The sequence below is a fragment of the Onychostoma macrolepis genome, chromosome 23 (genome assembly GCF_012432095.1).
Source record: "Onychostoma macrolepis isolate SWU-2019 chromosome 23, ASM1243209v1, whole genome shotgun sequence".
Lineage (NCBI taxonomy): Eukaryota > Metazoa > Chordata > Actinopteri > Cypriniformes > Cyprinidae > Onychostoma > Onychostoma macrolepis.
In genome coordinates, this window is record NC_081177.1 from 17,012,258 (window position 1) to 17,026,490 (window position 14,233).

Sequence of the window (14,233 nt, forward strand, 5' to 3'; positions counted from 1 at the left end):
TGAAAAAATGGTAAAAAAGTATTTTTTTAAATATTATAAATGATTAACACCACATGACTAACCTTACCTTATCATAAAAGGTCAAATGATCTCATATTTTAAGAGACTCATTGATGGTAACACAAAGTCATAAGGTCCTGCAGAAGAGTTCTTATTGTTAACTAAAACTAATGAAGTGTTTTTGGTAAAAAAAATAAAATAAAAAGCACTTAAAGTTAAAGTGATAAAAATGACTAATACTAAAAATTATACATTAATAAAACAAACTAAAATTAAAATGAAACCTACAAATAAAAAATAAAAGCTAATTCAAAATATTAATAAATGCTACAATAGTATACACATAATATTAAAATAACTCTTTTAATAAATCAGTTGATATTAATTACATTTTAAACATCTAATACATCCAGAAAACAATGAGCTGCATGATCCGTGTACGAACCTTTTTCAGGAGGGTTAAGAGACTGTGGAGATGCCATGAAGTTAATATATAGTCATATCTGCACTCCTGTAAAAGAGAAAAGCTTTGCGTCAACACATGTATTCTAAAATGTTCAACTCAAAGTCCCTAAACACACACAGGATGGTCTAGTGAAACAATGCTTTTAAACTGTAGCACAACTAACAACACCCCTGGATATCAGTGACATATGACTTTTGCTGAAATTAAAGTTTTTCTTATGTTGTTCATGGACATTACAGGTTACTAAAGGAGACTGGGTGAAAATGTTAAATTCCTCAACAGTGTGTGGCAGATCCAGGCTTGCCTTACCAGCTGAATCCTTGCACAATATCTCCTCCCACATTTACTGGGAAAGACTCTCAGCGTGTGTCAGAACAACACAATTCAACCAAGAGGATTGACCGGAGGCTGATACAGAAAAATGTGCAAAGACTTCAGGACAGGTTTAGTTACATTAGTCAGTACCAGTATTTATTATTAAATTAGTCAGCAATTTGTTTACCGCATCAGATATCTTCCCTCCCATAACATGTGGCACTAATAATGCTAAGGTAATGAGTTTGATTAACGGATACTGACTTTAAATGCACTATAATTTGCTTTGGATAAAAGTTACTGCCTAACTTCACAAAATACTTGTAAAGAGTTTATCTAATTTCTCGATAGATAACCTAACAGCTGGAGGTCAGTGTTCTTGAATTATTTACTAGAAAAAACGGGTAGGGGGAAGACCAGGCTGAAGCCAGTGAATAGACAAAGGCAAATTCCCACCTCGATAGACGCAGCAAGGTTGAATGGTTGAGAGTAAAGCAAATAGTAAGAGCTGCAGGCCCAATGAATGGCCCAGCAACTCCTTTCAAATAAATAACATAGGCATCACCTTGGACACAGGCACAAAGACAGAGGCATCTGGACCTCCACACATATTAACTCTCCATGGCCGCTCTTTTACAATGATATCCTTCTCTACTTCCTGGAGTTGCAATGTGAATTTACATTTAATCAATGCATTAGACAGCAGATCTGATAAAGTGAAGGAAGACGAGATTTTCTGATAAAACAGTGTAGCTTTGAGGTTAAAAAAAATGGTCATCCTATGTGAGTCAGCTCATATAAACCCACTGGGAGGTAAGGCTGAAGGACGGACCATGAATCTGCTCTCAGATTAGCTTTAGCAGTGAACTGACATACAGATGTCAGATTACCTTTTAAATGCCACACATATACCACTGTAAATGTCATCCACTATTGCCATCAAATGAAATATAGCTTAGATTGAATGTTATTGTCCACCAGGCTTCTTAAATTTCCCCCTTGGATCAATACGATCTATTTATGTCAATCTGTTTATCTATCAAAATGTCAAAAATGTTCTATTTTTGTTTAAGTAGAGGCCAGATTTATATTAATATCAATCATATAAGTATCAAATAATTATCAGAACAAAACAATTTCCCTGTAAGTGAATTTACAACATTCTTTCTTATATAGCAATAATCTCAGTACATAAATCAAATGGCATAACGTGGTCAAATTATGCACAATCATTTTTGAGAGTGTGGATGCTTTTTGATTTTTATCTACAGCTTCATCACTCACTTCCCCCCCAGTGAGGTTATTTTGCACTGTCTGATTTTCATATGTAAAACAATATAAGCATTAGAATTTTAGCTTCTTTTTCCAAAGAAAGATTTACTCACAAGCCTGGCTTTACGTCCCTTAAATGTCACCCCTCTGATATTGTCCTTATTGATCACAAGCTATCAATATAAATCCATTGTCATGTCTGCTCCCATCTTTGCGCAGTGCAGCCATCTGTGAATCTACCATTGATGACACCACTGTATCTTCCTCAGAAAGCACAGCACCTGTGAAATGCTGATTTCAAATGTTTCTTTTAGTGAAGGAACAAGTTCTGAGACTCCCAGTCCATTAACTGACACGGCTTCTCCCACGAATATGAAAACTCTTCTCCCTCTATTCTTTTCCCTCAGTCCCTCCCTTTTTCCTTTCTTTGCACTCACTCCTTCCCCCTGCCGTACATCAGGAGAGAGCCTCCCTGCAGTATGCAAACACTCAAAGAAACAACCAGCCAATGGCAGACCAACAGGCCTGCAATCCCACCAATCACAGAACAGCAACTTTTCTTTCAATAGTTCCATGCTGCTGGGGGGAGACACAGCATTGATAGAAGGAAAAAGAGAGGCATTCATATGCTAGATAGACAGTACTCATATTAAGAACAAGAAGTTAATTGAAATAAAATAACTTAATTAAAAAAATAAATGTGTCAGGCAAAATTAAAGCATATTTAATTAAATGTAAAATAATTTCCCCCTCTCATGTATAGAAGACAATGCTGTGTAATGTTAAGGGGGAATAAATACAAGTAAAATAAACAAAATAAAATTAAGTTACTTCAAAAACATGATATTGCTTAATATCTCAAATTGTATTTAGATTTTCCCCTCATTCAAGGTTTTTTATTATATATTGATTATTTTAGCTTTACATGAACATTGTCTCTGACTATTAGAAATTAGACTATTACTATTAGAGGAAAACAGCTTGCTTTTATCTTGAGGACCTCAATTTAAATGCCAGTTGGTATTGGTTCAAATGAACCATACTGTACTATTTTCTAACATGCAACTTGTTTCAAAAGAGCAACAAATCTACTGGTAAAATAAAAACCAACAGTTAGCTTTTAAACAAGTACACATGCATACAGACATCATGCCTAAGATGGAATTTAATATATCTCAATCAGTAACAGTGAATGCCTTGTAGAATGATTTTCTTCTCATTAACATGCAACAGTTTTATATTACATATTACTTTCTATAATAATTGCACAACCTTTTATATTTCAAATTGGATTTGTTTATCTGGAACATATAATAATCACACTTACCATGCACACTCCATCTACAGAATTCCCTTTACCCTTTCATTTCAACGGATACAGTTTTGCAAGAATACAAGAAATGTAAGAATTACAGAAGTTGTAGTCGGAAGTAGGGATAGATGCATATTTTCAGGCCATAAAAACAATCCGATTAAAATTTGGAGAGAGAGCAAGCGCTGCAGCAAATTTGTCGGCATTCAATTCCTCCATGGTGAAGAAAGTTGTTTACAATGCATAATACGTCCACCGCCTCAGCAGAGGGCACTATATAGCTTAGTCAACAGGACTCAAAATTTGTAGTTCGCTCAGCTCTGCATCCCATCCTCGTGTTTTTGTTTTGTGTAGCCTACTACTACACGCTCACTGTCATGAAAGTTACATGAATGTTTTAATTGTACATCTGAACATAATTTAACATAGTATAAATAGAAGGAAAAAGATCTCTCGAGCTCAACACTTTCGTTCCAAGCAACACAGGTAAACTTACATTTCTTAAAGTAAAATAAACTTTTCCGTGTACTTCTACACGAATGAGTGTAAAATTACGTTAAATGTGTATTTCTTTCAAGATTTTATTCCACAAACTCCGCGAGCTCTGCAGCCAGATGTGAGCGGTATAAAGCCCTGAGTGTGCGCTGCACCCACGTGGTTTGATCGCGAGGCTGCGAGTCTTTTGTTCCGAATCAATCAAAAAAACGAGGAAGACGGACAGACATAAGTAGAGCATCTGAATCAGGAAATCTACTTATATAATAATCGCATCTTCCAGCACAAGAGACCAAGCCACAGCCGCTTAACTCAACGCGGCTATATTCCGTGAACTTAGATATTTGTATTTAAAGTAGATAGGGGAAAGTTTTACTCAGGTGAGTTATGATATTCTCGATGTTTATGATTGCGGCTTCGGATGCAAATGCAGTGTAGCATGCTAACACGGCTACTTCTGCATCATACACATCTGTACACGATATGTCTTTCAAACGCACTTTCCGCGGGGCATAAGTTGATGATTTGGACCGTTTTTACGGGACAGAGTAGATATAACACGTGGGTAAGGGAGTAGTTTAGTTACTAGTCTGGTTGAAGCGGAGCGGTGCTAGTTGGCTAACCGGCGGCTGCGTTATAAAACATAACAAAGAAACAAATGGAGACTGAGTGAGACAGACGCGTTGCTGCTGATTCTTTTGTTACAGCGCTGCTAGTGTGTTAGCATAGCACGAGACCTCTGCTTTCATAACGCTTTACAGTTATATCTTTAGATATAGGAAGAAATAAGACATTGCCATTACTAATAAGCAGAGCATGCGTGTGTTTTCTTAAGGATTCTTTTGCTGTGAGATAATTGGGAAATTGAACCAACAAGGGATATGAATCACATTGACTTTATGTCTTCGTTGCCATGTTTCGACTCGTTTGATTCTTCTTTCTGTCAAATTGTAGTCGGACCAGTAAACTGTTCGCTTACTACTTTTTTTGTTTTTATTGTAGGATTTTGAGCTATGCCACGCAAGAAGGTGACAGATGTGTCTGGAAACGGTGGACTGAAGAGAAAAAGAGGAGGTGGAAAGAAAAAGGACAGGGAGTTTAGCAGTGACGATGAGTTTGATGACTTTGAACAGGAAAACACAAAGAAACCTGGGAAACCTGCAGCTAAAGCCGGTCTGCAGCCGGTCACTGTGGCTGATGATGTGAAGGAGAAGATTGTAAGGAAATATTTTGGCTCTTATTGCTTCTTTCTGTCTTTATACTGTATATACCTATACAGTCACATGCACACACCTATTATTTATATTTATACACAAGCATGTGATAAAGTGCAGGGGTATTAAACCTTTTGATGACAAGGAGCCCAAAATATGACTATCTTGTGAGGGGCCCCATGAAAATATAAAGCAGCTGTATATTAGATATGTTTGGAGACTTATTTTCTTTTCCTTTTTTGAAAAATAGTAAGCATGATATTACAAAGGTTTTTTTTTTTGGTTTTTTTTATGTATTAAAATATTTTGAGATTATTTACTTGGCGTTAAAATAACACTATTTTGCTCACTATTACTGATGTATGAACGCAGATGTAGAAACCTTTTAAAAATATGTATAAAGCTATAACATTGATTTTGATAACTGAAAATTAAATTTTTCTATTTATTTATTTTTTACATAGACCCCCTAAGGGTCTCTGGAGCTCAGTTTGAAAACTGTATTAATGGATGGTTGATTGATTTCTTGCTTTTTCTGTTGTGCAGAAACTCGAGGTTCCCAAAGTCAAAGGTCAGTTGCTCGTTTTTGGAGCCACCAACTGGGACCTGATTGGCAGAAAAGAAGTGCCAAAACAGCAAGGTATGATCACGTGTGAGCCTGAGAAATCTGGGTTGCAGTATAGTTTTAAAGGCGTTAGAAGAGTAGTCTCGCCTGAGTGAGTCATCTGCGTTAATCTGTTAATGAGACATTGTGAAACCAGAATTGAATTTGCACTTTAGTTTGCACCTTGGTTTTCTCTTGAAGAGGTTGGTAAGCACTGTTTCTGATCACTGTTTCTGCTGCCATAGGCAAGACAGACCTGACAGTGCTGTTATGAAAGCAAATATCAAAACAAAGTGAAAATTAATATATATCAGCTAGATAAAATATTCCCACCAAAATGTATGTATGTATATATATATATATGCATACATATACATACACTACTATTAAAAAAATTGGGGTCAGTAAGATGTTTCTTATGTTCTCTTAAGCTCACCAAGGCTGCATCTTTTTATTTTTATTTTTTGGTTAAACAATAGAGTAAAAAAAAGTAATATTGTGTGAAATTATTTGATGTTTTAATGTTTTCAAATATGATTTATTCCTGTGATCACAGACTTGAGTGTCACACGATACTTCAGAAATCATTCTAAAATGCTGATTTGGTGCTCAAGAAAAAATTCTTAATATTATCAGTATTAAAAAAAAAAAAACATTGTGCTGCTAATATTTTTATGGAAACTGACATATTTCTTCAAGATTCCTCGATAGAATATTCAAAAGAACAATATTTATTTTAAGTAGACTTTTTTTTTTTTTGTAACAGTACTTCACAATGTAATGGACCTTAATCTTGCTTTTTATGCATTTAATGCGTCTTTGCTGAACAAATCGGCCAGGTGCAAAAATCAACTTCACGCTTAAGATAAAAAAGAGGAAGTGTGTGGGTTCCAGTCATTTATAGAATCTTCATCTTTGATCTACTTTTCATGCGTGTCTGTGTGTTTTTGCAGCTGCTTACAGGAACCTTGGGCAGAATCTGTGGGGCCCCCATCGCTATGGATGTCTCAATGATGTCCAGGTTAGCTGTGTGGTGGCTGGACCCTGTGCTGCCCACAGTCTCCTCATCACTACAGAGGGCAAACTCTGGAGCTGGGGTAAGTGTCCACACAAGAACAGTCTTTCCTGTTTTATTCAAGTTTTTAACCCAGCCTTCATAAATGCCACATCATGAGGAGTAACATAAAACTCTATCTATCTATCTATCTATCTATCTATCTATCTATCTATCTATCTATCTATCTATCTATCTATCTATCTATCTATGTGTGTTTGTGTAGAAGTAATATAGTATGTCATTTTTGATAAATTTAATGCATCCTTGCTGAATAACTATAAGAATAACAGTAACAGTTCATTATTTAACAGTCTTTCTGACCCCAACCGATTGAATGGATGTATTTGTATGTGTATATACAGTCATGGCCAGAAATATCGGCACCCTTGGTAAATATGATCAAAGATGGCTGTGAAAATTAATCTGCATTATTAATCCTTTTGATCTTTTATTAAAAAATTCACAAAAATCTAACCTTTCATTGGATAATAAGAATTTAAAATGGGGGGAAATATCATTATGAAATAAATGTTCTCTAATACACATTGGCCACAATTAACGGCAGCCTTTTATTCAATACTTTTTGAAACCTCCATTTGCCGGTTTAAGAGCTCTAAATTTTCTCCTATAATGCCTGATGAGGTTAGAGAACACCTGACACGAGATCAGAGACCATTCCTTCATCCAGAATCACTCCAGACCCTTTAGATTCCCAGCTCCATGTTGGTGCTGCTTCTCTACAGTTCACCCCACTCATTTTCTATAGGGTTCAGGTCAGAGGACTGGAATGGCCATAGCAGAAGCTTGGTTTTGTGCTCAGTGACCCATTTTTGTGTTGTTTTTGAGGTTTGTGTTTGGATTTATTGTATGGTTGGAAGATCCAAACATGGCCCATTATAAGATTTCTAACAGAGTCAGTCACTTATTGATTTTTTTTTTAATCTGTTGGTATTTGATAGAATCCATGATGCCATGTGTCTAAACAAGATGTCCAGGACATCCAGCAGAAATATAGGCCCACAACATCAAAAATACAGCATTATATTTCATTGTACACATGGGGTACTTTTTATCCCGGTGTTCACCAAACCCATCTTGAGTGTTTGCTGCTAAAAAGCTCATTTTTTTTTAGTTTCGCCTGACCATAGAAGACAGTCCCATTTGAAGTTCCAGTCGTGTCTGATAACTGAATATGCTGGAGTTTGTTTTTGGATGAGCGAGGAGGATTTTTCTTGAAACCCTCCCAAACAACATGTGGTGATGTAGGTGCTGTTTGACAATTATTTTATTTTTTTTAAGGTTTTCTGACCCCGAGACTCCACTATTTTCTGCAATTCTCCAGCTGTGGTCCTTGGAGAGTCTTTAGCCACTCAAACTCTCCTTCTTACCGTGCATTAGCACAATATAGACACACGTCCTCTTCCAAGCAGTTTCGTAACATTTTATGTTGATTGGAAATTCTTAATTATTGCCCTGATGGTGGAAATGGGAATTTTCACTACTCTAGCTCTTTTCTTAAAGCCACTTCACTAATTTGTGAAGCTCAATTATCTTTTGTTGCACATCGGAAATATATTCTTTGGTTTCTCATTGTGATGGATGATTAAGGGAATTTGGGCTTTGTTTTCCCTCCTATTTATATTTCTGTGAAACAGGAAGCCACGGCTGGATAATTTCATGTTCATAATCACCCTGGAGTGCTCAAAATTGTGAATATGAATGGCAATATACTTCAGAGATATTTTACTCATAAGAATTTCAAGGGATGCCAATAATTGTCCAACATGTATTTGAGAAAAACATTTATTTCATAATGATATTTCCCCCCCCATTTTAAATTCTTATTATCCAATGAAAGGTTAGATTTTTGTGTTTTTTTTTTTTTTTTTTTTTTTAAATAACAATGCAGATTAATTTTCACAGCCTCCTTTGATCATATTTACCAAGGGTGCCGATATTTTTGGCCATGACTGTATGTGTATGTATATATGTGTGTGTATATTCTCCCATATAATAACAATTGGTCAATAAACTAATATCCATTTTCATAAAAGAAATCGACTAAACTTAAAGATATGAATTTCTACCTCTGGTCCTTCTCAGGGCGTAATGAAAAAGGGCAGTTGGGTCATGGAGACACTAAACGATTGGAGGCTCCGAAGCTAGTTGAGGGCCTGGGGGAGGAAGTGATTGTAGCAGCTGCTTGTGGTAGAAACCACACCATGGCTTTAACAGGTAGGCAAACTTGTGGTATGTTTGTCATGTAATTGCCGTAATTATAATAATAACTGCAAATGTGGTGTTTTTATGCTTTGTCTCGCAGAAAATGGTACTGTCTACTCCTTCGGCGAAAACAAACTGGGGCAGCTCGGCCAAGGCAATCAGACAGATGCGGTGCTCAGCCCAGCTACAGTAAGACTCTCTTGGTTTCACTTGCTTAATGGGGCTTTAATGTAACACGTTCATTGAATTTTTAATGTTCACAAAGCATCTGCATTGATTTACCTACAGATCCAGTACAACGGGCAGCCGATAGTCAAAGTGGCCTGTGGTGCAGAGTTCAGTATGATTGTGGACTGCAAGGGGAACCTTTATTCTTTCGGTTGCCCTGAATACGGCCAACTAGGTAACGCTGTCGTAAAATGGGGTTTAACTGAAATAGTCACCAAACACATCTGTTTGGATTATTTACTCTCTTTGTACTGTATCTAAAAGGGCATAACTCAGATGGGAAGTTCATCGCTCGTGCCCAGCGCATTGAGTTTGACTGTGAGCTGATCCCTAGACGGGTGGCCATTTTTATTGAGAAGACCAAGGATGGCCAAGTGCTTCCTGTGCCCAATGTCGTGGCTCGGGATGTAGCATGTGGGTCCAATCACACAGTGAGTAGCAAGTTTGTGGATAGTGGTGCAAGTCAAATATGAATGAATTAACATTTATATAAGATTACATTGTTGCGTCCACACAGCTGGTGCTAGATTCCCAAAAGCGTGTGTTTTCATGGGGATTTGGGGGATATGGACGACTAGGCCACACCGAGCAGAAAGATGAGATGGTCCCACGATTAGTCAAGCTCTTTGACTTCCCTGGCCGTGGAGCAACTCAAATATACTGTGGCTATCAGTGTTCCTTTGCTGTCAGTGAAACAGGTAAGTGTGTAATTCCTCCCTGGGAAAAAAAAAAACAGCCTATCATACCCATCATCTATTTGTGGTTAATGCTGCTTTTTCATTTTTCAGGTGGTCTGTTTTTCTGGGGAGTGACAAACACATCCCGTGAGTCCACCATGTACCCCAAAGCTGTGCAGGATCTGTGCGGATGGAAGATTCGCAGTCTGGCCTGTGGGTAAGTAAAAACAGAGGACTCTCAAAATGTGTTTTATAAAATATTTTGAAATTTTCAGAATGTTGATTAGGTGTTATCTTATAACTCCTCTCAGCAAGAGCAGTATTGTCATAGCAGCTGATGATAGCACCATTAGCTGGGGACCATCGCCCACATTTGGAGAGCTGGTATGTTTATCTGTGTTCTGATAAAACCTGTTTAAGGATTAAAGGGATAGTTCACCCTAAAATGAAAATTTGATGTTTATCTGCTTACCCCCAGGGCATCCAAGATGTAGGTGACTTTGTTTCTTCAGTAGAACACAAACGAAGATTTTTGATTCAAACCGTTGCAGTCTGTCAGTCATATAATGCAAGTCAATGGGCACAGAATCTTTGAGAGAAAAAAAACATGCACACACAAATCCAAATTAAACCTTGCAGCTTGTGATGATACATTGATGTCCTAAGACACGAAACGATCGGTTTGTGCGAGAAACTGAACCGCATTTATATCATTTTTTACCTCTGATACAGGCAATGTCCAACTCTCCTGAGCTCATCCACAACATCCGGCGTGACGCGTCAACAGCTCTGCAACATAGATATGTACATAGATGTATATGTAGATCCTTATGTATCGCAGCCCATAGAAAAAGTCGCATATGAGGAATCTATGTATACACTGTGTGCAGAATTGTTAGGCAAGTTGATATTTTGGTCATATTTTTACCAAAGTTTTGGAGCTCCCAAAACTTACTGCCAGATTCTGGAAGATAAATTCTTCAAACAGTGGTACAAGAGGCTGGTCCTTCAAGAGTCACTCTCAACTTATCTGTCCATAAAGCCTATACAAAATCAGTCTTCATGTATTTCACAACACTTCAGCATGTTATTCTTAAGTGAGGGCCATTTTAAATAATCTTTTACCCAAGCAAGGTCTCTGAGAACCTGACACCTTGTAATTCTGGAGACTCCAGGAAGGTTGCAGTTCTGGAAAATGATGGTGCTGGAGACTAAATGATTCCTGATGGTTTCTCACCTAATTCTTCACATTAATTCCTAATTCTTTTGCAGTTAACATGTGTCTTTTCCTCTCCACCTGTTTTTTCTGACCTTGCTGACCCAATGAGCATTTCGCTGCCCAATGATCATGCCTTAACTTAGCTAATTCTATTATTGCATTAGTATTGCATCCTTCTCATGGGCATTTTAATAATTTTTTAAACTTTTATTCTTGAGTTCAATCTCTTTTTTGGCTAATTTTATCTGTAAAGGAAAACCTGCCTAATAATTCTGCACACCTGAAATAAGAAGTTTCTGACTATCAGCCTTCATGGACAATTATATATCACTTATAAATTATTAAATACAAAATCAATAGTAGTTATTAAGATTGATGTGGTTTGGAATTGGTAAAATGTTCTTGGGAAAAAATATGACCAGAATATCAACTTGCCTAATAATTCTGCACACACTGTATATATCTATGTGCCAGAGCAGGTTGATGCGTCACGCGCCGGACGTTGTGACAGTCGGACATTGAGGTTTATCAGAGGTAAAAAATTATATAAATGCTGTTCAGTTTCTCGCACAAACCGATCGTTTCGTGTCTTAGGACATGAATGTATCGTCATGAGCTGCAAGCTTTAATTTTGATTTGCGTGTGCATGGTTTTTTTTTTTTTCTCTCAAAGATTCTGTGCCCATTGACTTGCATTTTATGACTGACAGACTACAACGGTTTGAGTTAAAAATCTTAGTTTGTGTTCTACTGAAGAAACGGTCACCTACATCTTGGATGCCCTGGGGGTAAGCAGATAAACATCAAATTTTTGGATGAACTATCCCTTTAAGTCTATAACTACATAAAAGTTTGGGGTCAGTAAGATATATCTTATGTATATCTTTATATCTATCTTGTATCCTATTTATATATTTGTTTTTGAAGAAATTAATATTTTTATTCGGCAAGGATACATTCAATTGAAAGGTGACGGCAAATAAAAGATTTTTGGTCCCACTTTATATTAGGTGGCCTTAACTAATATGTACTTGCATTTAAATTAATCATTTGGTACAATGCACTTATTGTGTACATGTTTTTACATTGTACTTATATTTTTAAAAATGCCTATATGTAATTAATTTCTGTACATTTGGATTTTGTTTAAGTACATTGTACTTATTTTTTGATGTAAGTGCATAGGTGGCCTTAACTACTAATATAAAGTGTGACCAGATTTAAAAAAAAAAAAAAAAAAATGCTGCTCTTTTGAACTTTCAAATGATCAGAGAACCATGAAAAAATATGTAGCATGGTTTCCACAAAAATATTAAGCAGCACAACTGTTTTCAGTAGTGTAAGATGGCAAATTTCTCATTTAAATTTTGCATTTTTAGGGGTATGGTGACAACAAACCCAAGTCATCCACCACTGCTCAAGAGGTCAAAACTCTGGATGGCGTGTACGCTGAACAGGTGAGTTCTGCTCATATCATATCCTCCCAGAATTCTGTTCTATGTGTGATAATCGTATGGCTGTGCAACTGGAAACTTTGTCATTTCAGGTGGTGATGGGCTATTCTCACTCCCTGGTTATTGCTCGGCAAGACACAGAGCAGGAGAAAGAAAAGCTCAAGAAGCTTCCCGAATACAACCCGCGCACGCTCTGATTGGACACCATTCACATTTTCTGCAGGGGCGTTTTTTTTTTTTTTTTATGGAATGCCTCTGCTCACTAGGTCACCTGGGTAATCACAGTTTGGTTGGGATGGGATTGTTTATTTTTCCTTTATTTTTGGACATCATATTACATTTTCGAAAGACATGCCACATGTCGGATAAAAGAATGCAACTTCTTTCATAAACTGATCTGTCTAGGCTCGGGCGTTTCAGAATGCTAATTGTGGCATCACATGCCTGTTTTATTTTCACAACAGAGCCAGCAACTACTCAGAGCACTCGGATTCCACTGGATCCATCCCCTTTACTTATACATTCCTAATGGAAGTATATCACAGATTGTTTTGTTGTTTATTTTTCCATAATGATGACTGTGAGATCCATGTCTGCTCTCTTCCAAAAACTGGTGCTAAATCATTCTAATGCAGACTATCAATGGGCTAATGGTTAACTAAAAGACAAACTCACTCCATTCTTGTGCCTTTTTAAGTAAGATGATTCAGGCTGAGGAAGTTCAGTTAGTCCTATGACAACTCGTGTTATGGGGCACTTCATCTTTTAAACATCACTTTCATTACTTCCAGCTCCATGTTATCATCACCATGCATAAGAACATCATTTTCCTCAAGACTGCGTAGCTAATATGTAATCTTTTTTCCCTCACTCTTAATATACAGACTCCTGTTAATCTGATCAGGGAAGTATTATCAACTCCTGCAATGCAAATGAGACAACAGCTGTGAGATTTCTATTAAATTCATTCTCCCTTTTTTAGAAATGTAAATCCTTAATGTTCATGCCCTTGCTAGTATTGTTAACTACAGAAATGCTGTTCTCATGTGTTGATGTTAGCATGTTTTTGAAATAATGGACTTGATGTTGAGAAGAGTAGGATTGTCCCATCATCTGGGACCACAATGTCTTTACAGAGCATCATTTCATGCAATATGTTGAATACTGTGCCATTTCTTTGTGTTCATCTGGGCTTAAACTGTGATCACATTTGTTGTTTCATAATCTGTAAATCCATACAAGAATCCATCCACAGTTTTGGGCGAGCAACAAGCTGATGTGTTTCATGTTCTATAATTTTAAATTGTGTACTTACAAGCAATGTGTTCATTTGTTTAGGCAGTATATGTCCAGAAACTGGAATTCCAAACTCCTATTCTGAATTCTAAAATGTTTTTTTTTTCTTAATATTAAATAAAGGTTCATGTAAGTTGGTATATGTTGATGCAGTTTTTTTTTTTAACCCATGCATATGCTTTATTTTTATCCCTCAAGTTAGCAGAACAGTGTGCTGTTATCTTAGTTGCCATTAAGTGAAAATATACCTTATTTATTTTCCAAAATGCCTGTTGCAGGTGTTGTGAACAATTCATCTGCATGTTTCATTTAAATCAAATATCAGAACTGGACCAATTGATTTTTTTTTCCTCTGGTGAAGCATGAGGATTTCTTCAATCATTTAGCCTGCATAAACCCCCT

General features: G+C 36.7%; 2 protein-coding genes across 8 annotated transcripts in view; one reads left to right on the forward strand and one right to left on the reverse strand.

The window, feature by feature from the left end:
• The window catches only part of arhgef10lb (Rho guanine nucleotide exchange factor (GEF) 10-like b), a 44,883-nt gene extending 41,316 nt beyond the window's left edge, over positions 1–3,567 (reverse strand). For 3 of the 6 annotated variants that reach the window (XM_058763055.1, XM_058763056.1, XM_058763051.1), the window contains exons 1-2: positions 2,167–2,472; positions 446–511 (exon numbers count right to left, since the gene is read on the reverse strand). In XM_058763055.1, coding sequence (XP_058619038.1) covers positions 446–482 — 37 coding nt within the window. In that variant the 5' untranslated portion in view covers positions 483–511; positions 2,167–2,472. Of the gene's footprint in view, positions 1–445; positions 512–2,166; positions 2,473–3,380 lie in introns of those variants that run through there. The other 3 variants (XM_058763057.1, XM_058763054.1, XM_058763053.1) reach the window with 2 other exon arrangements.
• Positions 3,568–3,709: 142 nt separating this feature from the next.
• On the forward strand, positions 3,710–13,971 carry rcc2 (regulator of chromosome condensation 2). Of its 2 annotated transcripts, none has more exons than XM_058763059.1 (13): positions 3,710–3,851; positions 4,863–5,077; positions 5,621–5,714; positions 6,632–6,775; positions 8,839–8,970; positions 9,059–9,147; positions 9,247–9,361; positions 9,451–9,617; positions 9,704–9,884; positions 9,975–10,080; positions 10,175–10,247; positions 12,461–12,538; positions 12,628–13,971. In XM_058763059.1, exons 2-13 carry the CDS (start codon positions 4,874–4,876, stop codon positions 12,730–12,732), a joined length of 1,488 nt encoding a protein of 495 aa, XP_058619042.1. In that variant the 5' UTR covers positions 3,710–3,851; positions 4,863–4,873; the 3' UTR covers positions 12,733–13,971. The 2 variants fall into 2 exon arrangements, with proteins under 2 accessions (XP_058619042.1, XP_058619041.1); XM_058763058.1 differs by lacking the exon at positions 3,710–3,851 and adding an exon at positions 4,014–4,240.
• The last annotated feature ends 262 nt before the right edge of the window (positions 13,972–14,233 follow it).